Consider the following 26,321-nt stretch of genomic DNA (forward strand, 5'->3'; position numbering starts at 1 on the left):
CCCAACTATTTTAAAAACGTATTATTACTAATAATCAACCCACTTATCTAGGTATCAACAGAAATATAAAATGCTTTTGTCTTGTGAAGCAGCGTTCCTATTTTGAGGAACTAAAAAGAATCAAGAACACCTGCTAGATTTTTTTATTATTATTTTGTACAGCAATATTGTTGAGTGGGAGGATTATCTTAACATTCCTCGTCTTACTTCTCTTTACCTTTTCTTACCCATTCTCTCTTCCCAAACTTCTCCTAATTCTGTCAAGTTATCCTTTCAGTTTCATTAAAATAGTATAGAGAGGGACAGAAAGGATAAAAGTCTCCTTCTGTGCATCCTTATCCCACTAGGAATGGATTTGTGGAATCACAGAATTGCATGGCTGAGAAGGAATCTTAAAGCCCATCCAGTTCCATATGTGGGCAGAGTTGCTACCCACCAGATCAGAGCCCTGGCCCCTGTCCAACTTGGCCTTGAACATCTCCAGGGATGAGGCATACAGAACCACTCTGGGCAGCCTCTTGTACCACCTTCTCAGTAAAGAATTTCTGCTTAACATCTAACCTAAATCTGCCCTCTTTTTGGTTAAAAGAATTTGCCCTTGTCTTATCATATCAGACTATGTAGAAAGTCGTTCTCCCTCTGTTTATAATCTCCCTTCAATAACTTAAATACTCTTCTCCATGCTGAACAAGCCCAGCTCCCTCAACCTTTCTTCAAAGGAAAGCTGCTCCAGCCCTCTGTTCATCTTTGTGTCCTATTCTCGACCTGCTTCAACAGCTCTGCTTCTTTCTTATGCTGGGGGCCCCGGGCCTGGTAATAACTTCAGTGTAACCAGGTCTGATGGGATGAAATTTATCTTAAATATAGGAGAGAAGAAGGTAAAAAAGTGAAAATGAGATTTGTTTTTCCCCACAGATGTTGCACGTTTGTAGTTATTAGGAGACTCGTGTCAAGTTTTGCTTTGTGAAATAAGGATAAATGATTACCTAATATGTATTTCTCATTGTTGGGCAGGAAATTAGGTTCTTAAGCAGATTACTTTGCTCAAGCGATCTGTCCTTATGAAGCTTTAAAGCAGGGGAGAAAATACACGTATGCAGTGAAGATTTTGATCTTTCACTGGAAGAAGCAATCACTTGGATGCAAAGTAAAACAAAGATCATTAGACTTAAAATTTAACAGTCTCATTAGTCTTCTCGTTAGAATTTAGCTAATATATGCACTTCAGTGATTGCCTATCTTTTTTTTTAAATGAGACTGTAAAAAGTATATTTGCAGTTTTCTTCTTTCTTTGCTTCTTTCCTAATACAAAGCATGAGCAGAATTCAAGAATATCAGAATTATGTATATTTCTTATGCTCATTTACTTTTATATAGTGCCTATTCACGAAAATAAAAACCTTAATTTCTTATTGCTCCTCAAGTAAAGGCAACTTAATGAGAATTTTAACGTTTCTGCAGAAAAGCTTCCAAAAGGAAGACTAACTCACTATGCCATGTCATGCGTTGTTGACAGATATGTTATGGTTTATTAACTGTAAAGTTCCATTTAATTTTAAAAATCCAAACCTTTTGTGATACCAAGTACTTTCTTTTATTTAATTTTTTCTTGTATCTCTTGAAAAATATTTTTGCTTGCAACAGACCAAATTCTTCGAAGGTATAGTATCAGTTCTATTTTTCATTTGTGTTCCGGGTTAAGTTAAAAAGTCTTCATTAGCTATTTTTGCAACTACTTGTTTTCTTTTCACTTTATTGATAGTTCTTCTGAAAGGTGAAATATAAACTATTCTATGGAGTTAAATTTAATCACTGATCAAATGGTGTATGTTTCATCTACTAACACTAGACTGCAATTTATGGATTTATTGTTATGTTTAAATAAGCAGAAGGCAGGGAGCAGTTCCTGCATCCACTTCTCTGGGATCAAGCCTGTCAGCCTGATATTCTTACTGTATTTTTGGAATGCTGAATGAAGGGGGGAAACAGCTGTGATGTTGGTCTCTCAGCAATCAGGGCATAGGAGTCAGGATTTTTATAGATCTTTGCAATTCTCTTATCTGTTATTTTTTTTCCATTTTAATTATTTATTAGTTGGAGATTTTTTTGTACTTTACAGACAAATGTTGCAGTCTGTCAGATATTTTTTTTCATACTGCATTATAAAATGTAGGAACAGAATATGTAGCAAATATTTTGAAAAATAAATAAATGCTCAGATGTCTTCGTAACATTGCATCTACTCTGCAGATATTAAGGTAAATTTTATAATGTATGAGTTGCAACTGGGGAAGTTCATAGGTTTAATGAAACTCCGAAGGGTTTTGTCATGTAAGCTTTTGGCCATAACTGTTTGAACTTCCCTTTTATTTAAAGCCCATAGTTTCCTAATGCAGTAGTCTGCATTTCTACTGTCCGTATGTATGACAATACTATTTCAAGGTGTTCTTAAGACAGATCTACCAGCTTCAGAGATTCGGGGTAAAATTCCTGAAGAAATGTTAGAAGCAGCTTTTTCACTTGAAGATGCAATAGCCTTCTATTACAGGACTATACCAGGCAGACACAACTCTGTATGTTTTAGATAAAATACTTGGCACAAATCAAGGTGGAAACCTGGCCCTTCCCTTCATTTATGCTTTGTGCCTTTCTTTACAGAGGTCATTTCTGCTATTCTTTTTTTTTTGCGTGATGTTTCAAGGAGCTGAGATATGTTAGAGTACGATCAGAAAGCATGTTGTACTCTGATTTCATTCCTCATCTCAATTCTTCCTTTCTCTCTTAAGTGTTTACAAAAGGCTACTATTACGGATATTTATATTTTTGCTTTAAAGTGAAGATGAGAAGTTTGACCTTTGAAAAATATATATTTTTGTATTTATATTTTTGTTACTTCCAGTGACTGTAGAAGTTTGGCATTGAAATATTAATTTAATATTTAACTTAATTTCTACTGGTTGATGTAAAAAATATCCAAATTTTCTTATTATTTGATGAATACTATTTTTATGAGCTACTTGTGAGCTGCGTATTCCAAATTGTATATACAACATCATACATTTATTTTTATAAAATCATGAGTCAACTACAGTAAAAACAATTGAGTTTCTGATTTCTAAAAGCTAAAGGCTAATATAACTTGAAGTCTTTTTTCATAATTAATGTAGGGTGCCTTCCTGGAGCACAATTAACGTTTTCCTTCAGCTGTCCTGGGAGTTTATAACCCTTAAGAGACCTAATATAGATGTTGAGTAACTCCCCCACTCCAGCCCAAAAATGAACAGCTTTTTGAAGTCAGTTTCAAGTGGGCTCTTCTTCATTGTATTATGGTGTCCCAGCTTAGTGCACAATAACCTGATTTGATCAAAAAGTTTTCAATCTGATATCAGAGTCCTTCAGAATGACAGTTTTGATTTTTCGTGTGAAGAGAGTTATTGAGAGTCATGACTTTGAGAACACTGTTCTCTCTGTTAAAGTTGCTGGACGTTAAATAATCACACAAATTCTGTGGAAGAACAGCTGCATATGGAAACAGGTTCATTGAGTGTAATAGCAGACAGAAAAAAAATCAACCAACTGCAAGTAATACAACTGCAAAGCAGATAAGATAAAAGCCACGAGACAAAAATATTGTATTGTCTATGTAACAATCCACATCCTTACAGTTGGTGACCTTGTTGCATACTGTTCTCAACTCAAACAGCTAAAATTTAGTGGAGGAAGAACGTGTTAAGTGCAATCTTGCGTGTCTGCTTCATTACTGGAACCTATACAATGTTACATATACAATGCCATATGTGTTTCAGTGCTAGGGATAATTGTGTGCAGTTGGATTCCATTTTTATTTCATTGTACACCGTTAAGCTACTGTAGCAAATATGTGTTCCATTCATGCTTACTTGTAATGGGCACTGTTACTGCAGTTTGAATATGGTTGGAACCTGTAACTCTTGTTGCTTGCAGAGTTGATGGAAATATGACTAGAGATTTCATTCAAGCACAATCTTTTGTCTTCTGGTATTCTTTTGAGTGTATCTTTGTAAATGTACCGGGAATGACAGTAGGAATGAAAATGGGTTTTACATTTCTGCAGTGTGCTGAAAATGAATCGTCCACTTCTATGGCATGATTTCATATTAGTTGTGCAGAGCAGACTAAATGCTACAGAGTTTAGTAAAATAAAATGTAGAGATTAGTCTTGTACTATTTTAGGAAACGTTAGAATTAGATGTAATAGCTGTTACAAAAACAAAGAAGCTTCTCTGGTGAAGAGTGCTTGGATGTTAACAAGATGGTGTTTAAAGGTTCCTCCCAACACAGACCATTCTATGATAAGAATTCATAATACTAAGTACTGCATAGTTGCTTCTGATCTGTTTGTGAAAAGATCTGAAACTGTATGTTTTCAGAGAGAAAATCTGAGCCGTGAGCTGTTCCTAGTTGTAATGCATCCCTTTTTCCTTAGTGTATGGATTGTGGCTGCAAACCTAATGTTCATACACTTCTGCGTGGGTTATAGAAATTTCTCAGTGAAAGAAAAGTTGTTCTAACTTTTTCACTGAATGATTCCCCTGCCTCCTCCCCTCCACATGTAAAATCTTTTGTCACAAACGGAGAAATGCCTGGCGCACAGTGGGCAGCCAGTGGGCTTTCTGCAGGAGGTTTCTACTGAGAATTGACAGGGCAGCATGGCAAATGTTCAGAAGCCTGCATTAACTTGCTTGAGCCCGGTATGGGACCCTGTGTTCAGCAGAATTCTTCTGACCTGTCTCTCTGCATGCCGAGCTAATCAGCAAACACCTAATGAGCCTACTCTAAAGAAACAGACCCTCTCACAACCTACTTCATTTTCATATGTTCTCTGGGGGTGGAGAGACAAGTCTTCATAAGGACTGATGATGCTGCAAAGACCACAATAATGATAATTAACTTGCTGAATTTAGAAGATTATGCTGTTAATTAGTTGCAAAATAAAGATAAGTAATAGAGCAGCAGATGGTAGGATAACACCCAGGAGAAGGAGGGTTATTACTCTGATGAGCTTTTGTGGCAGATATGAAATATGAATCTGAGTTTTTCATGAATTGTTTCTGGAGAATATTATCTTGTTTCCGTGAGCTCTTGATGGAATGATGTAGTCCTACCAAATTTTGACAAATGCAGTGAGGATTTGTTTTCAAAGATGTACATGAACAATAAAACCTTGCTAATCAAGACTTTAAAAGCTATTCAGCTATTTGAAAATACCACTTCTAAGTTGCCCCTAGTAAGCAAAAAATGTTAAACCCAGTTTTTTATCAACTTTCCTCACACACTAATGCTTGATGTATGTTTATGCTAATATTTGTTTCAATATACTGGATTTTTCAAACTGAGATTGCCAAGATTCCCATAATGTTTGATGTCTTACTATTCACAAGTAGTACAACATCCACACAGTAGTTTGTTCCAGCATTACCTTCTGAGAAATGAAATGCTTAAATTGAATATCCTTGGAGAATGTGTAATAATACTTTTCACATTATTTCTCACTTTTTTGATAGTTTTAATAATAACTATTATTTCAACTTTGAAACTGTGATATAAAGCTAAAGCCAATGATTTTGCATTTCTTTTCCCAAAAGCTTCTAATTTGATTTAACAATGTAATTTTCGAAAGAAATATATTTACTTACAAACATACAAAACAATAATATTTGAATGTTAGCATTACAATATAGAAAGCTCTCCTTTATTTGTATATCCCTATGCTTATGTTTTATAAGTAGTACTTTGGCATTTACTTTACTTTTGCCATTTTCAAATTAAACGGGCAACATACAAACGTAATAGCATTAGCTTTTAGTTTAACTGTGTAAATATGTCTGTAACACAGAAATGAGGAGTTAAAATATGAACCTGGACAATAATAAGTTATTTGCTTTATGTGAGAAAAACCGCAAAAAACAATCAACAAAAGTCGAAACGCACTCAAACACTAATTACTTTTATTTAATCTCCCACATTTTCTGACCTTAGCCAGTCCTTCACTAGAGAAGCGGATATGCTAAGTGAAACTTATTTGAATAGCTGGCTTTGTGCAAATGCTACAAAGCATTTTCAACAGCTCACAGAGGTTTTTTTGGTGTTTTTTGTTCTGTTTTGTTTTGTTGTGGTGGATGCTTACATCAAAGTCTGCTCATACAACCACTAACAGAATTGAACAGGCACACTGCCCATCCACATACCATTTAAGTGTTTATGCTACACTGCCTTAAACATTAGAATTTAGCTTGTTGTTGTTGAACTTACATATCCAGACAGTTGAGATGGATGAAATCTAATCACAGTGGAAGAGGAGAATGCCTTTGTATGGTAAGTTACTATGTTGTGGTTGAATAATTATTAATAGATGGTAACACCTGGAACAGATTGCCCAGCGAAGCTGTGAATGCACCATCTCTGGAGATGTGCAAGGCCAGGATGGATGGGGCTCTCAGTATCCTGATATAGTGGCTTGATGAAGAAGATCATCAAATCAATGTTTTAATTTTTAAAATTAGATCATGGAGTTTGTTTCAGTTAGAAAGTACTGGGGCCATTCTATTCTTGTTTAACTGGAGGCATGGGCGCTGAGTTTTTTTGGTAGCCAAGGTGAATTAGGAAGGTACAAGTTGTCAGTTTGCTTTACTACTGTAAAGAACTTAGGATTTCCAGAGTACTGGAAATCTTAGTATACATAGTAAGAGTTCTGGGCGTGTTATCTTTAAAAACCCTGCCCTAAAGCCCGTGTCATTGTGAGTTACACACACAATGTCTATCTGTTCCCTTTTCCAATGTATGTTAACTACCAACCAACATTAAGAAAGTTTTGGCAGATCTGTAGACAAACTGACATCTCAGTAATTTTACCACAATAAATTAAACCAACCCAAAACTTACTGTCTCTGTATTTCTGTAGGTTGGCTCTGTTTGTTGTTCATACTCTTTAATTAATAGTTCAAAAGTCAGATTGTTTATAATTTGAAGCTCCCACAATGCATGGGGAATTTGTGTGCAACTATTATTCTGTAGTGTAAAGCTTTTGAATCATTTAACTCATGTTTTGCTAGTGTAGAACATCCTGTATTCTTAAAAAGATGGAAGTGCTTGAAAGGTTCCACTTAATGATTCCAGTTCGTGGATTATGAGCCAGAGCTAGGCTGTTAGAAGCCAACTATTTATCTGATGGAATAATGTATAAAAGTATACAGAGCTGTAGGGGATCTCTTACATTCTTGTTTTTGACAAGTGCATTTGGAATTTGAGTAGGGTGATGTGTGCTATCAGACTCCATATAGAGCAGTTTCTGTCGAAGAGACTACTAAAGAAGCTCACTGCGTTGGTAAACAGAAGTCACTGACTGAAGCTTCTCTAATAGGAAGCCAGCAAAGGAATGTTAGGACCTTCTCATCCTTCTCAGTTCTCTGTATAGTCTTCAAACAGGATGTCTGCTGTTTGTGGTTAGAGGCTACAATCAACTATTTAGAGGATCAATTTGCTATATCACAAAGATTTTTAGCAGTTTTGGCAAAGGTGGATCTGCAATCTGTTGCTTAAATGTAACACAAGAGGCAGGAAATCCTATTAAGGAAGAAGAGAGCTATCACTATATTCCAATGGCTTAATCCTGAGAGGCATTGGATACTGTATGATAGCTGATATGGAGTATCTGTCTGCATGATGCATGGGTGCAAAATTCTTTTCTTTTTTGGACTGACCAAATGCAGCCTAGTTCCAGCATTTTTAAGACATTTTTTTATTAACTAGTACTTTATTGATACTTACTTCATATTCTAAACCACCTTGATACAAGAATTAATTAAAAAGATAATAATTAAATGGTGTTAATGTTATACACAAATGTGTTTGGCATAAGGAATGTGATAGAAAATTGTTACTGTTATGAAATTGTCAACATTTAAAATAAGGACTCAAAATGGAAATGTATGAGCCAGCTTCAGATCTAAGTATTGCAGCTGAGTACTGTGCCAGTATTCCTGGTTCTGCATATGTCACTGCAAGGGCAATACAATACCAGTTTCAACAACTATTTCTTCATGCTTTCAAGTCATCTCTTCATGGAAACTGTTCATCAGCAGGGAGATTTTTTGTGTATTTCTCCATGCAGCTTGCAGTCCTTTCTGAGATGTTGTTATGATGACTGCAAGAAGTTATGATTGCAAGTAGATACACGTCTAGATTGCTGTTGAAAGCCTGTGAAAAACAAGCAAAAAATCCAGTAGTGATAGAGATGGAGTTCCTGTTTGCCAAGTGGAGTGGAAGTAACTAATATAAATCATTCATAAGTCCTCAAGTTATCCTATGATTATGTAATTATGTTACAATATTGCCATTATGCTGAGGGGAAAAAGAAATTTTATTTTCTTTCAGAGACTGAAAGCAGCCTTGACCCAGCAGCACCCTCAGGTAACAAATGGAGATACTGCCAAGGGACATCCGAGTGGGTTGGTTAGGACTCAGTCAGATGAGCCGCGACCACAATCACTACAGCAACCTGCAACTTCAACAACTGAAACACCGGTATGACAACAAAGTGGAAATGCAATTCCTGCCCTGCTCCTTGTTAACATAAAAACTTGTTTCTTTACTGTTGATTTTTGTAAAGCAGAGCTTAACAAGTACTGTGGAATACTCTCAGAGCTAGAGGTTTGATGGAGAAATTGACTGCCCTGGTGCAATGCTGGCAACATCTTTTATATGTATATATACATACATATAGTTATGCAGCAGACTGCTTTTTCTAGATGATTATATGTAACTTTGCTGTATTGCTATGTTGGTACTGTATGTATTTTGCTGTGATATCAATATTTGTGCAGTAATGAAGTGTTTATAATGATGCTCTTTCTAAAATGCATTATTCAAGATGATAATTTCAAAATAGATGTTATCTGTCTGTTTAGGTTTAAAACTAACTCCTGATTTCTGGAGTGCGCTAACAGGAATTTTTGTAGTAACTGAAAATTATACCACTGGTTTTTATATAATCAAAAAGAACAGCTTACTTTATTTTGCATTTATATTACATCTGTCTACTGTATTTCACATCATAAGCACTCTTCTGAACTTTTTAACTGCATCAAGGATAACACTTGTGTTAATTGCTTTAAGGATCCTTTTTGGGCTTCCACAAGAAGAGTTTCAGTACTGTGTCTTTCTGAGCACTGAAAGGAGGTTAGTGAGCTTAGAAGTGGTAGTCTTTTCCTGTGGGGTGGCAGGTGAAAACAGGAAACTAAGGGACAAAAGCTCCAAGTCAGACTAGAAGCGCTGCTGGAAGAGGTGTTTCCTAAGCTGAATCCTGGACAATTGCCATTCTGCTTCTAAGAAACCTGTCAGAAAAGTAGTTTCTTAAGAAAATATTTATAGGTGACAGTGGAAACAGTCACTGTCCCTGAATAGAGAGCCAGTGAGATAAATGCAAAATTTACTGTAAGACTTTGGTATGTTTTTGGGTTGTTTCCTAGTGCTCTTAAAAACTTAAGATTATTACACTGATAACTTCTTTAATACTTCTTGCTGATTTCAGGCATCACCAGCTCAGCCTACACAACAAACACCAAATACAGGTGGTCGGCGGAGAAGAGCTGCTAATGAAGATCCTGATGAAAAAAGAAGAAAGTTTCTCGAGCGAAACCGAGCTGCTGCTTCCAGGTGCCGGCAGAAACGGAAAGTCTGGGTACAGTCATTGGAGAAAAAGGCTGAGGACCTGAGCTCGCTAAATGGCCAGTTACAGGTATACTTCTTATTTTGAGTAAAAATGATTAAATCACTCTTGGACAGTGATTCTGCATCAATGGAACTTTAAACTTTGCATGAAATCGGAAATGTGAACTACTTTTAAATGATGTCTCAGGTCAGAAAATCCAGTATTGAATTGCATATTCCAGCAAAGTAAGAATATAAGAGAGTGTTCTGATTAAGATGTGTGAACTGAGGATCATTCCCATTTGTCCTTTGTTCCATTTTAAATAACTTTCAGACAGTGGTACTAAGTGACTTGATATGTTGGAGTAAAGGCTTAATAGCCTTACCTTAAAAAATGCCTTGGACTTATCGATTTCTATCACAGTCTGAGTTATTTAAAAAACATTTCTTTTATTTCCTTTGGTTCTTTTTAACTTCACTGTTTTTTCCTTTAAAGTGAATGTAGTGCTCGTGAAAGGTGCCAGATTGACATCACTGGAAACTGAAGGCCTCTTTTGTCCACAGAACAGGTACAGCACAGGCAGCATCAGTGCAAATTTCACCACGCTGCCCTCCCAGTGTGCATAACTCTTAGAGGGAGAGATGTATACTGTGAGAGGGTAGACTAATGTATATATTACCAGTTATTTCTCCACACCATCAGAGGTTTCACTGGAAAGTTGTCACGTTGACGCATTTTTCCCCCTGAAGCAATCCGTGACCCTTTTGTTAAAATTGCTACTACTGCTAAAATACACTTTCTCAATCTTTTACCACAGCACCCAAGAATTGGCAGGAAGTATTGTTTCAAAATAAAAAGTCTAAAAGCATCATTTTAAGAATTATGGAAAGGAAAGCTTGATGTTGTTTCCTAAGTAAAGTATTTGTTTAGAAAATGTAATGAAAAGTATTTTGATATTTTAAAGTTTATCTTATTTCCTTAGAGTTGTTCAGCGAGTCAAATTCACAGATTTTTCCTATTAAAACCCTCATTTGGTGCTATTGATAAAGATGTCCCAGCTCAACCAACAGAATAGTAGAGCATGTTTTATCTTGTAATCAACATTAAAAAGTATTGGCCACCTTCAGTTTCCTGACTAGAATAGAAGAGTGCATTTAGAAGGGACCTTCAGAGATCACTGAGTCCAAATGAGACCAAAGCACGTTATTGAGGGCATTATCCAAATGCTTCTTGAACATTGACAGGCATGGAGCACCAGTCACCTCACTAGGGAGCCTGTTCCAGTGTTTGTCCAACCTTAAAGAAATTTTCCTAAAATAAAAATATATCTAGTCGTCTTTAAACATTTTCAGCATCAGACTGTAAAATTCAAGAAATTCAGAGCTAAGCACATAATGTGAAATTATTAATTGTGTTCTAGAATCACTAGCTGACATCATGGCATTACTTAACTTACTTGCAAATACATAATCTTCTCATACCTGTTCACAGTCTGAGGACTCAACTTTAATGTAGTCATAGCCCTCATGGTAAATCCATGAATTGCAAAATGACATGTAGCACTATAGGTTAAAGAATCTAAGAAACAAGTGAAGGTATAGTATATTTTTCTTGCAGGAAGAAAAACAACAAATACAATTGGCTGTATTTCAGTTGTCTTAATGAAAATAGTTTTTGGTAAGATGAACGACCTTTAACTTGTGCACATCCATTTTTATAATTGAAAACTGTGAAAATACCGTATCATCATTTGTTTGTAACAAATTGTCACAGTGGGTTTGAAACCAATAATGAAAGTCATTGTACAGTTACATATATATATATATATGTGCATATATATATATATATACACACACACACCTTATTTACTGTAGCTGCTGCTGTAACAGCAACATTAGTGTTGTACAGTTACACAATAATGTAGTAGTCTTTTGCTTATTAGAGAGAGAGCAGTCCTGGTTTCGTTCTGTGCATATTCAAACATCCTATAATAGATAAAATGTAGAATCAGACTTGTTTGCAGATATTTTAATAAAAAATAACACATCCATATAAAGGTATGCAAATACACCACCTGATAATAATATGGAAGAAAGCTAATGCTCTATTGAAGAAGTGCCCCGTAGCAGCAGTAATGGTCCAAGGAAAAAAAATTAAAAAGCTTTGTCTCATTGAGAAGGCCACAGGTTTTCTCTTCTTTAACAGTTGCAATTTTTCTGAATTGATGTTTGTAGCATGATGTACTTCTTGTTACAAATAAAATTAAGAGTGAGAATAGAATCTGAAGTCAGAAAGGAGATCAAGGTTTACACTTTGTTTTATGGCAAATGCTAAAACACGTTTCGTCCTGGGACTTTGTCAGTGATCTTAATGTCTCCTGAACTGTTAGAATAACAATATGTAAAATATTGTTGTATTTATTTGCGTGCATCGCTTAGACCTATAGTTGCATCTAAAACTTGATTGTGGTTTTTACTTATTTGTTTACATATCTGGAAACCAAAACATTTCCAGATTTCCAAGCAATAATTCTGTAATAACTCAAGAAAAAGGAATTCCTTAATTTGCCAAAAGCAAAACTGTTAACTGTGAAGAACAAAATGCTTTGAAGAGTATTGAATGTCAGAGAAATAAACTATTATGTGAAAGCATTCGTCCATCCTGAATTTCCATAGTTATGTTTTACCTAATAATCTAACACAGCTGATCAGCGTAGTGGGCAGAAATGGTTACTTACATTATATTTAATAGTAAACTTGCTACTTTTGGAGTTTTGCCTTAGTACAGCTTTATGAACTCAGTGATAGGTTTTAGTAGTGCTTGCTTAATATCTAAATGACTTGCTGAGATGTTATAATTACAAAATTAAGTTAATACCAAAATGACTAGAAATTCCACTGCAGTGCTTTGCATAACACTTTCAACTTCTTTCAACACAGTAGTGCTCGTGTTATATTTGTGTCAAAGATTCTAATGTCCATGTTTTTAAAACTGGGAGCTCTCTAGCATTAGATACAGATTTGAAGAGCTATAGTTGGTTGATACATATCTTTTGTTCCACAGTTTTCTGCTTCCTTAGTTGAATTTGTGTATGAGAAAGTAATTTATTCAAGCTTTTTTTTTTACTGAAATGAAGATTTCAGTCAAGTCATGTCAATAACATATTAGATTGGCCTTTATCAATCTATACTATGGGCTACATGCGTTATTTCATGCTTCCAACTTTTTGAAATATATTTATTGTTTTCTTTTTTGTGTTTTCTACTCATATGTTGATTCATTTAATGATCTGAGAATTGTTAAACCTTTTTCTGTTGCCTCTGTGCCTGTCCTGAATATCGTATGCTACGTAACATGTTTTTAAGGAGCTGTTGGCCACGTGTGTCCAGTGGCTGCTCACTGGTATTGCAGTGTCTGATGCTAAAGTCTGTAGCATGTTCCATATTTGATCCCTATCACTGTAAAAACTTCAGAGGACAAAGAATTAGTGAGTTTGTGTTACTTCTGTTAGTAGAAGCATGGTCTGTCTTCCTTAGGAGGTCTTTCTGGGCTTTAGGAGACATCGCTTATCAGCAGTTGGTGGTTTGTGCTACTGCTACAAGAGCTGCTTTAGGAAGGCTGTATGAAAAATAAATGCACAGTCCATTATCCCCATAACTGCCACATCTGTTTGCCTCTGGTAAAAGGCCTGGTAAATATACTTCACAAATGTTGCCCAGCACCCGGCTTAATAAGGGTTAATCTGGTCCCATTATTACACGTGTGTTTTGAATGCAGGGAAAATAGGCAGATGCAGAAGAACATATTGTACACAGTGCAATATACTGTGATATCTTTTGAAAAATGGAGTACAGGTGGAAATAGATGTGCTTTCCCCCAGAATCCTGCTTTCCCACGTTAGCATGCTTTTTAAATGTGTGAACATAAGAATTCTTCTAGGTAGAATGTAAAATATATTTCATGCTTGTTTAAAGAAACGCTGATACCTGCTCTTGACTTAATAAATGAAGAGGGCTGTTCATCTTCTGTGTGCAAAAAGTTTCAGTCTTTCTTCGTGCCAACTGTTGAATTGTTTGTTCTGTGTGTTTCTTCTTATTAGCCTATTTTCCATAAAGGCCACCTGTTAACATATTTTGAAAGAGCTGGAAGGATGTCATATTGTCAGATGCATGATAAGAAAACTGCAAGGTATATAGAAGCTGATTCTAATAACCCACTTCTATTATCAGTCCAAAGTGGCTCTTACTAGTTGCATGTAAATGGCAGCTATTGATTAGTCTCTCCTTCACATTCCACATACTAAGTGTGTCTGGGACTTATTCTTTTCTGCTTTCAGGAATGGTTTGTAAGTGGAATATGATGCTATTGGCACAGTGTTGATGTTACTAACAGTGCTAGCTATGTTTTCAGGGAGTGTGCCTCAAGTTTTTAATTTAGTATAGGAATGCTTTTTTTTTCCTTCCAAATCTGTTTAAAATAAGGTGTTTGCTTTTCTATATTCCTTTTAGCAAGGCACTGCCTTTTCAACTGTTTTTCATGAATACTAGATTTATTTACACTGGTAAACAGCTGCTTCATTTTTATATATGCTGTTTGTGCATAAAATTCTTCTTTAAATGGGGGAAATGAAGGTAGAAACTTTCTGAATGCTTTTTCCTGATTTGATCATTTATTTTGCCAGTGTTCCTTTAAACTAACAGAAGTATGATTCATGTTCTTGGACATTGCTGTTTCTGTACATTATCAAGAAGTATCTCAAAACTGCATCAGCACTTTTCTGTATCAGTTTTGTGCAACAGCCTGGTTGGCATCCAGACATGTGGATCCTCAGTAAATAATGTGGTGAACTAAGAGATCTGAAAGCTGGAGGCACGAGTAGAGTGCTCTCTTAACAGCCCAGGATTTCAGGACATAAAATTCCTGATGGTAGAGCTTTTGTAGGTGATGCGTTTTTGTTTTCTTTTTTTCATTACAACCTTTTTCTTTGTAATCACAGTTCTCTTACTAGAAACATCAGTGAAGTCAAATTTCTCTTTCAGCTCTTCTTTTTGCTTTAAAATTCCTGCAAAGGATATTTGGCACAGTAAAATGACTGAACAGAAAATTAGTCCTTAATAATTTTTTAAAGAAGATATAAAATTGGTCTTCTAATTAGAGGGAGAGGGCACGAAGAAAAGCTACGTCATACAAATCTGATATTTTAGCTACGGTATTTTTAAATTATATTACCTAGTGTAAGTAAACCAAATAAATTCTATTCTTGAAAATGTTTTCATTATTTTAGAATCCTTTTAGTTTTCATTCATCTCTTCTGACTGGACTACCTTAGCTTACAAGGACAGATCGACATTTGCATGGGGTTTTTTTCCACATAATTTTATTTGTAATCTAATTTTCCTATGTTTGCTTTTCTTTAAGTCGCTTCCAAATGCATAAAACATGAATTCATGGTAATATATATTTTTCTTATGTGCGCAGATTTGTATGGTTTAAATAACTTCAAGTATTTCGTATGAGTGGAAAGGACTTACATTTAAAATAAACTCACCCCTGAAAAGATATCGCATATCAGGATGCGAGGCTCATAAAGCATTGCAGATAACCTGAGTCTGTAGATGCCTACCGGTTTTTCTAATGCTCTAAGTGAAAATGAATCTCTCACCATGCCACACTGTTCTTAATTTGGAGTGTCAGTGTAGTTATGTACTGTTTCTCATTCATAGATACCAAATTCTTTTACAGAGAAGGGGTAAGTATCATTGTCCTCCATCTTACAAATGGGGAAATTGCAGCACAAAGAAGAAAAATGACCTTCCTCAAGGTCACCTGGTAGTGGAAAGGCACAGCCTGGGAACGAGCACTGTCACTAGATTCTGCAAGTGCTGTCTCCTAGATTATGCTCCACTTGAGCGGTATAGACTGACACTTCAGGTTTTATCATCATGCTTAATTATTCCTACATACAATACTTGGTTTATACATGATTGTTAAGGAGAAATGTGAAAATCAACAGACATTTTCTAAATTGTTTTCCATTACGTGAGATTTTTAAAGTCCAAGTGCAAATGTAGTTGCCAAAATCAAAGCTGCGTAGGCTTCTTAAAAAAATAAGTGTATCATTGTTTGTGGCATCTGTTGAATGCAGGTAGCTAAATGTAGATTTACTCTGGTTAGAATTGGTAAAACTCTGTAGGAGAGTCTTACAGTAGCTGGATCACGTGAATGAGAATGTATGTAGACTCTGCATCTGCAGACTGAGTAACATTTATTTTCCATAGAAATGTTTCCTAATTTAAGAAAATCATAAAGTAAAGTTAATCGAGTTTCAGATAAGAAGTATTGTAAGATTAAAAAAAAATGCATACATTTTTGCTATACATACACCAAATGGAAAATTCTTATATTTTATTTACCCTTAAATGATCAACTGAAAATCCTATAAAACTTAATACTGACTTTCAAAATGCGTGTAGTTTGAGCCTGGTAAAGTACATAACTTTCTTCTCCTTTAGAATGAAGTCACCCTGCTGAGAAATGAAGTGGCACAGCTGAAACAGCTTCTTCTGGCTCATAAAGATTGCCCTGTAACCGCCATGCAGAAGAAATCTGGCTATCATAGTGAGTAATGTTCCATTACCTATAGCCTTAGTCTGCGTCAGTGAAATACTGCCAAAATGAACTGAATCAACATTAAAAATAAGAAGTGCATTTCTAATATCACACTAAAGATTTTTTTTTAATCTCAAAGGTTATTATAAGGCGGGAATGTATATGGGATATTTAGGAATATATTTAAGCCCTCTCAGTTGAATTGTTGCATATCATTGAGGGTTTTATGTTGGTTTAATAATTGCATATGGTAATTAGCATATATGGACTGTAGGCTACTACACCTGCTTTGGAAAATATAATTAAAGTATTAAGAGCACGTGATAAACCATTTTTGTATACTTTATCTTAGCCTAGTACAGAGAAAGGTCCTTGTGGGTTTTTTCTTTATCGTAATGAGATTTCAGAAAAGGTAATACAACAGCTGTCCTCATTTACCATAACATCCAGGATCAGTCAAGCTGTTAAAGTAATCAGATGCAGGTTTGTGCCTCCTACTGTACAATGTCTTCTAGACTGTTTTGATTTCCACGTTAAACAATCTCTTTTAACAAGGTATTTTAAAAAGGAAATATGAAGGGAATACCAAATGCTTCAGTGAGCATTTATTTTCTAATAGATATTTTTACTGAAAGTTGCTGATTTGATTTTTATCCTTCCAGCATTTTAAAGGTTAATTATGCTTTCCTGACTTGCAACTTCATTTTTGGATATGATACGCAGTGCCAGAACCAGCTGCTGCTGCTGTAGAATAAATGGCCAATTTTGTCCATTGTACACAAATTTGTTACAAATAACTGAGCCGGGAATGCATTAGGCAACATTCATAATATATAACCCACAGCTTTCGTTTTTATGATTTAGTGATATTTCAGGATATTTGTAAATGTGAAGATTGTTTCTGCCATATGTAGCCACTTCATTTTAATTTGCCAGTGTCAGTAATTCAGGAGAATAAAGGAACGTTTTGTATTGCATGCAAACAGATCCTCAGGTGCTTGCGATAAAACTTAATGGCCACCATCTTTACTTGTAGTCATTGTAAGCAGTTTCATCAGAATGGGCAATATTTTTAATTTAAAAGATTCAGGAGATTTAGCAACTCTCTCTTGCCACGTATACCTGGAATACTGATTTTGTCAGTTTTGAGCTTATAAATCTTGGTCCTTTGATCTCCAGTCATTTTGACAAGACAGAAAATAGCATCTTGGAGCAAATTGGAACGGTATGGAAATATGTTTGGGATTTATATTAACAATGATTGCTGCAGGGATGAGGCCATTATGGCTCCCATCTGACAGCACAACATAATTTCATACAGAAGCTACTAGGGGATAACATTATGCATGCAAGATTTTCTGGGGGGAAAAAAAATAACCTAACAATCCCCTCCCCCAAACCCCAAAAAAGCAGCAACTGTAGGTTTCTTGAATTTTGATGTTTTAAGGATACATGTTCAAATATTCTTAATGCAAATTCAAAAATATAAGTCTTAAACTGGCAAGCTAATTATATGCTAAGAATTTCTTTATTGAAATACTAATGACAGACTTCTTAGTGATACTGTATGCTTTCTGTCCTCTGAAAAGGGATTATAAGATTCCCGATTTACTAAAGAAAACAAAATCAATATGTACTACGACACTAATCAGTGGAAAAAGACTACAATTTAGAAAAAACTAATAATAGGAGAAAAATGGCAGCATAGCTCACTTAGATTCTTTTGGGTTTTTTGTTTGTCTTACTTTATTTTTGTTTTTTAATTTTTTTTGAAAGTCAGCGTTCAGCAGAAAGGATGGTTGTAATGACATCCCTCTGACAGAGTGTTGTCACATCACCTTCATGTGCATACTGTTAGGAAAACATTGGCTAACTGATTTACCCACAGTATAATGCATGGGTGGAAAAAATAGTTTCAGCTAACTTACATGTTCCTGAAAACAGTGTTGACAAAGTATTTTTAAATAAACATATTAAGTTCAATTGCTTAAGAACGTATTGAGTGGTTTAACAGTACCTCTGTGGAAGAAACTGAAGACACCAGATTACAGCGCTCCTGCAGTGCTGAGTATTGCACACTGCTGAGATGGTGCGACTTTATACCAGGAGACTGTATTTTAACAGCTAAGCCTACAATTTAATAGGGTTTCACTTATGATGCAGTATAGGCAGAAATAATCTATTGCTTTGCAGGATGTTTTTGACACCTACTTACATATCTTATAAGATTCTTCAGATTTTTCAGCATATTTTTGCCTTTTTGCCTCCGGGCAAGTGAGGAAAGCGTAACAGTAAAGGTATCCCTTCTGAAAATTGCTCTTGAATTCATATTAAGAGCATATTAATTCATATTAAAAAGTCTTGTGCCTACTTCCAAAAACAGAAGGTCAGAAAAAAAAAAAAAAGAATTATTATTATGGTGCTTCAAGGTATTGTGGACAAAATTGTTTCAGTTTTTGTGTTTTGTGTTTTCAGATGGTTTAAGTTTTTGTTGTTTTTTTTTTTCCCCTAAGGAAGAATAGTACTGCTGCTGAATTTATCTTTAAACAGTGGAGTGTTGCAATGTATACAAAGAATTTAAATACTGTCCATTTATTTTTCATTTTACTTCTTCAAAACCAGATTATTTCTAAAAGTATTCTGCAACTTGCAGATATTTTCTATTTTACTTTTTCTGGACTTGAAGCAAGAAGGCTAAAACTTGTGAAAAGAAAATGTGAAAATTCCTGTTGGAGGAAAAAAAAGTTTCAGATATTTTTCAAAAGGATGTCATAGTCTTCAAGAGCAGATACACAAAACTGAATGTAAAAGAAGATAAATAGAGACTGTATGGCAGATGGTAGTAAATGAAATTTTCTTGTGCGTTCTTTTTCAAGTTAGTTTTAAAGTAACAGTAGAGGGTAACTAACCAGTTTCAGGCCTTGGATAACCCAAACTATTCAGGTGTTTCTACAGCCCATTTTGTGTAAGCAACGATCCTTCAGTAAATTGTGAATATGCCTTCGCAGTGATGCAGCAAACTCAAGTCTAGAAATGATCATTTTCCAGTGAGTTCCTCTGTAGTCCCTCTGTAGTTGACGATTACCATAAGGTTTCCTTTCTAGAGAATGTCAGAAGACTAGATCTGGATATGGGAATTATTATTTGGGTTCTTGTTCTGAAGTTGCAACTCCTTCTTTGCTTACGTTGCTGAAAGCTGCCTGTAAGCAATGGTAAGAAGTAAAGATAGCAACTTTTGATTATTGTGCAAGGGTGCTTTATATATCCTTGTAAGTCTTCTCTGTGTTCTGTTTGGTATTTTTTTAAATCTTGCCTACAGCTCAGCCCACCCCACCTTGCGGTGCATTACTGAAATACTTCCTCCTCTTTGTGAGACAGCCTATCTAGGAACTGTGTAACCTTCAGGAATATCCATGTGATGTAGGCCTGTAAAGTTTAAACCTTGTAACGTGCGGCAAATATCATTTCTGTAGATTCACTTCTACTTTGGATCTTGCATTTTCCTTGATTTGAGACAAAGCCAGGGAAGACATTAAAACATCCAGGCTCTCTTCTACATTGTTATCTACATTATGATTCTTGTATCTATCAGTTGCACCCTTGAATTTCAACCCTGTGCAAGAAAATTCTCCAGTGCATGGAGTAGTGATGGGGGAGGAAAATCTGTCTGAATTTAAATTTATATTCCATTGTTCTTCTGAAAGTCTTTGTTTTTTAATTATCTATCTTTGAGCTTAAGGTGACAATCTCTGTGATGAGGTGACTCTGCGGATACTCTGTATTCACTGCATAAATTTTCTTGCTTTGTTTTGGTTCTTCAGATGGACTTCTATGTTCAGTTTTTGGCTGCTGCTCCTGTCAACTTAGGACTATGAAAGAAGTAAAAGTTCCTCTTTAGGGTAGTACCTCATTGCAAAATACTGTTTTGCAGTTATTGCAAGGACTTACACCTCCAGTCGAGGTCATTAGTATAAGCAAGCATTAGATCTGTATCTCACATAGTCACCTGACTGTTGTAAGCTCCCTGCCACATCCACAGTGTCTGAAAATATCTGAATGACATTCTTTTATCTCTTCACCACAGTATATTCATCTCGTCAACTATACCGAAGTTTCTGTTGAACAGTGGTGGTCATCAGTGTTACCCTAACTGGTTCTTCCATTGCACTTAAGATCATCTTCCAACCAAAATCAGAAAGTCAACTCTTCACATTTTTTGTTGTTGTGATGCTATTACATTTATTTTGCATTAAGACCATATATATTAAAAGGAATGGAAGATCTTCCTTCTGACTGAAAGATTATCTTCATTCTCTATCTCTGGCTTGCAGCATTTAAATCTCTCATTTTTTTGAGGGTAAGGAGGATTTTGCCACTAGGAAAATCAGGAATCAGCAAAACAGAAAAAATGATAGGAAAGTTGAGATTCATAGAAGAAACAACAGTCTGAAGAGGAGTATCAGGTGTGATAGTGGGGAGGCTTTATCCTACAAGTGTCCTGCTCATGGCCGTTTCATTTTGTCTGAAGGGGAAAAATGTGCTGCTCTCCTAACTAGTAATTCAGTATTTTTAGGGAGATAGCACAAGAATTCCTTTCTGTTCTTAAGGAAGTTTGCATGTGCTCCTTTTTATTTGTTTTCGCATCAGATCCTGCAAGTCTCAACTAAGTGTAGCAAAGGTTTAATCCTGTTGAATAGTATGAACTAAATTGGCACTCACTCATGTTCTTCCTTTTCTTGCATGGACAAATCCTATTAAAGATCATGAACACATTTCAGAAGTACTATAATTATTTTCTTGCTGTATTTGGTTGCCATGTAATCTTACCATGTAGTAATTGTCAGCAGATGTAACTCAATATTGTCTATCTGGTACTTTGGACATTTGAAAAATCACTTTCTGGAAAAAAAAATCACCATGTGTAGAATAGGTAGCCTTGTGATTAAGAACTTTATGATCCTTTCGAATGATTATGAACTTGTAGAAGGGGTATAAGAGAAATTGTTTCCTTGTTCATCAACCGGGCAATAGTTCCTGGAAAGGAATACAGCTGTTTTGCTTACTAACATATCTTCTTTGACCTTACCATTCTTTTCTGAAAGCAGTTGATAATAAACAGTGGTGAGGAGGGGGTTCTTAGTATGCATAGGGTTCTTCAAAGATGTTTATGTTGTGGACTTGACCTGCTAATTTACTGAATTTTCTAGTACATCATATAAACCCCAGTACATCATAAACTTCATCATTGTTTTTTCATGCCTTGTTTTCATTTTAGTTACTGCTGTTATCCTGGTTTTGCACGGTAATGAGGCTATGGTATCTTTTATTGTTAGCGTCATCTTTTCCTATCTCTTCTACCTTGTGTAGCTCAACTTTGTAGGCCAATCTCAAGCAATCTGAAGAGGATTACAAAAACAAATCTAGTGAATATCGAGCTTTGTTCAATTGTTGTGCCGCCCACAATGGTTCTTGCTTCTTCTGTCTGTGTATGTCTATGTTTTTAGATTACACAATGGTCAGTAGTGTTTTAAAAAGGACTTACCAGTCTTTCATTTGTATGTTCAGTTTAAGTATTTTTCACAAAAGCTTTATGCAGTGACTTGAAGAACAATAAATAGCACAAAGTGCTACAGAAGAGTTATAATTAAATTTGATCTTCACTCAAAATTAGATGTCTGAACAACAGTAGATTTATTTTCTTTTTGATTTTTAGTCTTTAACTCAGCTTTTTATTTGATGGTGTGTTTGCATCATGTCTTGGATAACTTGAAATTCTGGGGAAAAGAAGGATAATTTTAGCATGGCTAGGACATCTTGTGAGAGACATTTTAAATCATGCTCATTTTGCAAGTTCTAATTTTGCGTAGTAAGATTTTTTTTTAATCTTTACCCTTTGTCATGAGATAAAAATGAGGCAACTGTGTGGCAAATTCACTTCAGTCAAAGTGAATTATTCTTAAAGATACTAAGAATAAATATTTCTAAAGATATTAGAACTTTTTTTAAAAAATAATTTTAAATCCTACAGAGAGATCTGTGCACTAAAGAAGTCACTGAACTTTTAATATGTTAAAAGAATGAGGTCTGAAAACTTGTGGAAATACTGTCTAACGTATGAGGTTATAAATGTCACCTTTTTCAGAGAGGATATCATGATCATTGATCACAGAACCGGTCTCTTGACTACTGAGCAAATGAAGGAAATGGTGCCCATTAAAAATTCGTATAGCGGCAGCAGACCTGGTAGCACCTTCAATCTACTGGTAGTGCTTATTGACACAACGTGAGCACCATACCCAGCAGTTCATTTACTAGGTGGGGAATCAGATGGCATTAATCATGGTTTTGAAGATGTGAAAATGTTCTTGTTTGCTGAATGCTCCATAATGCAATCCGTGTCTTTGCTTATGAAGTAGCGTTTTCTCAAAAAAAAGAAAAAAAAGACAATGAAAATTAGATTGTTTTGCAATTTGCTGCGTTAAGTGATACCATGAATGCTGATTGTTTAGGAGGGGACTACTGTCGCGTGGGAAGTGGTTTTGTGTTAAGAGGGGAAAGAAAACTAAACCAGTTTCTCTTCTGAAGCTGCAGATAAAGATGACAGCTCAGAAGACGTCTCAGTGCCAAGCAGCCCACACACGGAAGCTATTCAGCACAGCTCTGTCAGCACTTCCAACGGTGTAAGCTCCACTTCCAAGGCAGAGGCGGTGGCCACCTCGGTGCTCACGCAGCTGGCGGACCAGAGCTCGGAGCCCGGGCTTCCCCAGGTCGGTGCGGTGCCGCCCTCCCAGGCGCAGCCCTCGGGGAGTTGATTAGGAACTTGGTTGCATCCTTTTCTTAGGTATTCGTTTGTGACTTTAAAGGGAAATCAATGAAAGACCAGTCTCCAGCTAGGAGAAATTGTAGCTTAAAATTACTCGGTTTTAAAATTCAAACCTAGATTTGGCTTTAACGATTGGCAGGTGAAGGTGAGACAGAACACCAGTTACAAGTCTCTTTGTAAAAGACTTTTTTTTCTCTTAAGTGTTAGGTTTACTAGTTATTTTCGTGCTTAATGTGTAAAGTGTATGTACAGTACAACGTGGTTTATTTCATTTTTAATTTGGTATTATTTCAACAAACATTGGGGTGAGTTACTAAAGTTCATCCCCCAGACTGTGATAGTAATATTATGTGACATTTTATACCAAAGTTCTGCATAGTCCCTATTGACTTTGTAACGTGAGCAAGGTCATAAAGCACTAGGCAAGAGAAAGACAGTAACAGTAAATTTGCTTTTAGTCTTTTTGCCTTTTTGTTGTTTTGCACATTATGAGAGGAAGAACATTGGGAGAAAAATGTTTGGGTTATTTTATGTATAGCATTTTGGTTACCTTTTTAACCGTTGGGTTTTTAATTTGTTTAATAGGGCCAGTACAGTATATGAAATACAGTACTCTTATGCACATACCTGTCCTAAATGAGGATCGTTACTAAATAGAATTTTTTTTTAATTTGTCAGGTTTTGTTGTTTTTTTTCCCTCTCCAACACTTTCATTATGAGGGGAGGAAAGCTTTATTTCTTCAGTAAGCATAGGTATCTGTAACTACCCTTTGTTGTTTGGCTGAAACCAGTAAGCATATTGTAAAGTACGGGGTTATCAAGTATGGAATACTTAGTATTCCAAAGTAAGATGATATTTTGTGGATTTTTGAGTCGCAGACTGAGTTTACTCATGGTTTTGGATGCCAGAAAAGCCTAAAATCCTTCAGACAACTCAAGACTTCTTTTTGTCATTGTCTTGTATTTGCAAGCTAACTTGTACTTAATTCTTGTGTAAGCACTGTCATCTTTTAGTAGCAAAAATTTTGATACCTTTCTTGTGGAAAAAAAAAAAATCAGTATCTACCGTATCTTGGAAACAATGTAATTATAATGTGGTGTGTGTGGTGTGTGCGTGAGAATGGTTCAGTAGTTAATGCCAGCAGTCTTTTGCTTGAATGTTTAAAGATGCCTTCAATGTGATGCTGGCTGATAGGTGATTGCAGTTTTAAAATGTTATTTACTGTGCAAACTTGGATAACTAACATTCCATGATGTAGTTTGTTTCTGATGAAATGATTGTAGGTACACTTTTTCTCATTATCCAATCATCTGTAGGATATTGAGTTTTTTAAATGTGCCATTATCTATTTTGATTCTGTATTCATGTTCAAAATACAGTACAATATTTTACAATAGATTAAGTTGTTTAAAAAAAAATATAGATGTGTGCTTTCAGGTGGGAAAACTTTGTATAATAGCAAAAACAGATGCATAGTAGCAACTGGCAGTAAAGCAGGATTCCATTATGTATATAACAAAGATTTAATGCATTTATAATGGGTTGTGTAGTTCATTTGCTCTTACTTCTCCACACTATACTACGTGTTTTTAAGTGTCAGTGCCATCAGATTTCTATTTGATTCAGTTTAAAATCTAAAAAATGTAATTGATCCACAGGAAAATCATGATTTCTACAGTATATATACAACCGTACTATAATGAAACTGGACAAAGAGATATCTAGGTCATATGTATATCATTGCAGGGCTTTAAGCATGCAAATAACAAGGATTCTAACTATTTTGTATTGTAAACTAAGGAAGTTGAGTTGATACCCTCATGCGTTTAGAAGTCTTACTTTCCCAATTTCAGGAATAAACAGTAAGTTATTGATCATTTCCAGGATGGTAACATACAATGGACATCTTGTGAGAAGGAAATGAATTGCAAAGGCACAAAATGTGAATTCTGCAGGAAAGCTATACAGTCACTTTTCATTGTAGTTTTGGTGGACTAGGCAAGGCCTTATTGATTGCGCTATAATTTGCTCTCCTAAACACAAAGGCTTTTTAAATCATATTTATATAAGTGAAGTTTTTTTATAACAGCTGTCACGCTTGTAAAAGTAAGTCTTCATAAGTGTATAGGAGACATGTAAACAGTTAATGAGTTTAACAGTGGGGCTGGAAAAAGAACCATTAAAATCTGTGTTCAGCAAATAGAAAACAGTAATTAGCCGTACTACCATGGGTTCTGTTTGGAGACGTATGTCACACTAATTCTGTACTTAGCATTTTGGGTCTTTACATTTGACATGTTCACAAACTGTACTGTTTTCTTTTATGTGCAGTTTGCATGAGTAAATCATCAAAGAGAATAAAATCTATCTTTAAGTTATGTTCCTATTTTAATGAAATTATAATTGTTCTAAAAGGTAGCAGCGTCTTCGAACTTATTTCTTTATCACTACACTTACCAGCATTTATTTGGAAGTTATTACTATAATGTCAAAGTTACAAAAATAAGAATGCATAATGTTCTTTTGAAAATAAACCAAATTCCATTGCTTTGAAGTTGACACCCAGCACCTTTTGAGGAGCTGGCCATGTATCTTTAATTCTAGGAGCCTAAGTAATCCACAGGAGTCCACAAGCGGCTTGGTGATCACAGGCGTTGCTCAGTCATCTCTGGTTGCAGTGAGTGCCACTGCGAAGGTGTTGTGTGTAACCAGAATTTCCTGTTAACATTTCAGGTATCTTAATCTCACCTTAATATACATGACGCTAAGAAATAACAGATGAACTGCTCATGGTTTTGTTGTGGGAGGTTGAGAAGAAATCACACCCTCATGTTTGTTTGTTACGGTATGAAAAGTAGTTTGATCTTATGTATAAATGTTGGAAACATGATAGATGAGGTGCCATATCCTGTTGTTGTTTGAAAAGCTCTTGACTATGGTGTGGAGGCATTGGCAGGAAAAAAAAGAAGTAAAACTGCCATGTACTTGAAATTATCGCATCTTTTGAACCGAGGGAATGAAATTTAAACTGCATGCAACTTTGAGCCCATTGTAAGAAGCATACCCAGGACATCTTCTTGATCTAGATGTCAGCAACCTTGCCCAGGGCAGGAGGTTGGAACTAGATGATGTTTCAGGACCCTGCCAACCCAAAACATTGTATGATTCTTTAACTATGAATTATAGTCATCATTTCAAGG

The 26,321-nt window shown here is 35.5% G+C and overlaps 1 protein-coding gene across 2 annotated transcripts in view; it reads left to right on the forward strand.

Annotated features, from left to right (window-relative positions):
- The window catches only part of ATF2 (activating transcription factor 2), a 40,961-nt gene extending 15,422 nt beyond the window's left edge, over positions 1 to 25,539 (forward strand). For both annotated transcript variants that reach the window (XM_010713769.3, XM_010713770.3), the window contains 4 exons: positions 8,413 to 8,562; positions 9,569 to 9,775; positions 16,201 to 16,306; positions 22,883 to 25,539. In XM_010713769.3, the coding sequence (XP_010712071.1) occupies positions 8,413 to 8,562; positions 9,569 to 9,775; positions 16,201 to 16,306; positions 22,883 to 23,109 (690 nt within the window). In that variant the 3' untranslated portion in view covers positions 23,110 to 25,539. The remainder of the gene's footprint in view (positions 1 to 8,412; positions 8,563 to 9,568; positions 9,776 to 16,200; positions 16,307 to 22,882) is intronic.
- The last annotated feature ends 782 nt before the right edge of the window (positions 25,540 to 26,321 follow it).

The sequence above is a fragment of the Meleagris gallopavo genome, chromosome 7, assembly GCF_000146605.3.
Source record: "Meleagris gallopavo isolate NT-WF06-2002-E0010 breed Aviagen turkey brand Nicholas breeding stock chromosome 7, Turkey_5.1, whole genome shotgun sequence".
Taxonomy (NCBI): Eukaryota; Metazoa; Chordata; class Aves; order Galliformes; family Phasianidae; genus Meleagris; species Meleagris gallopavo.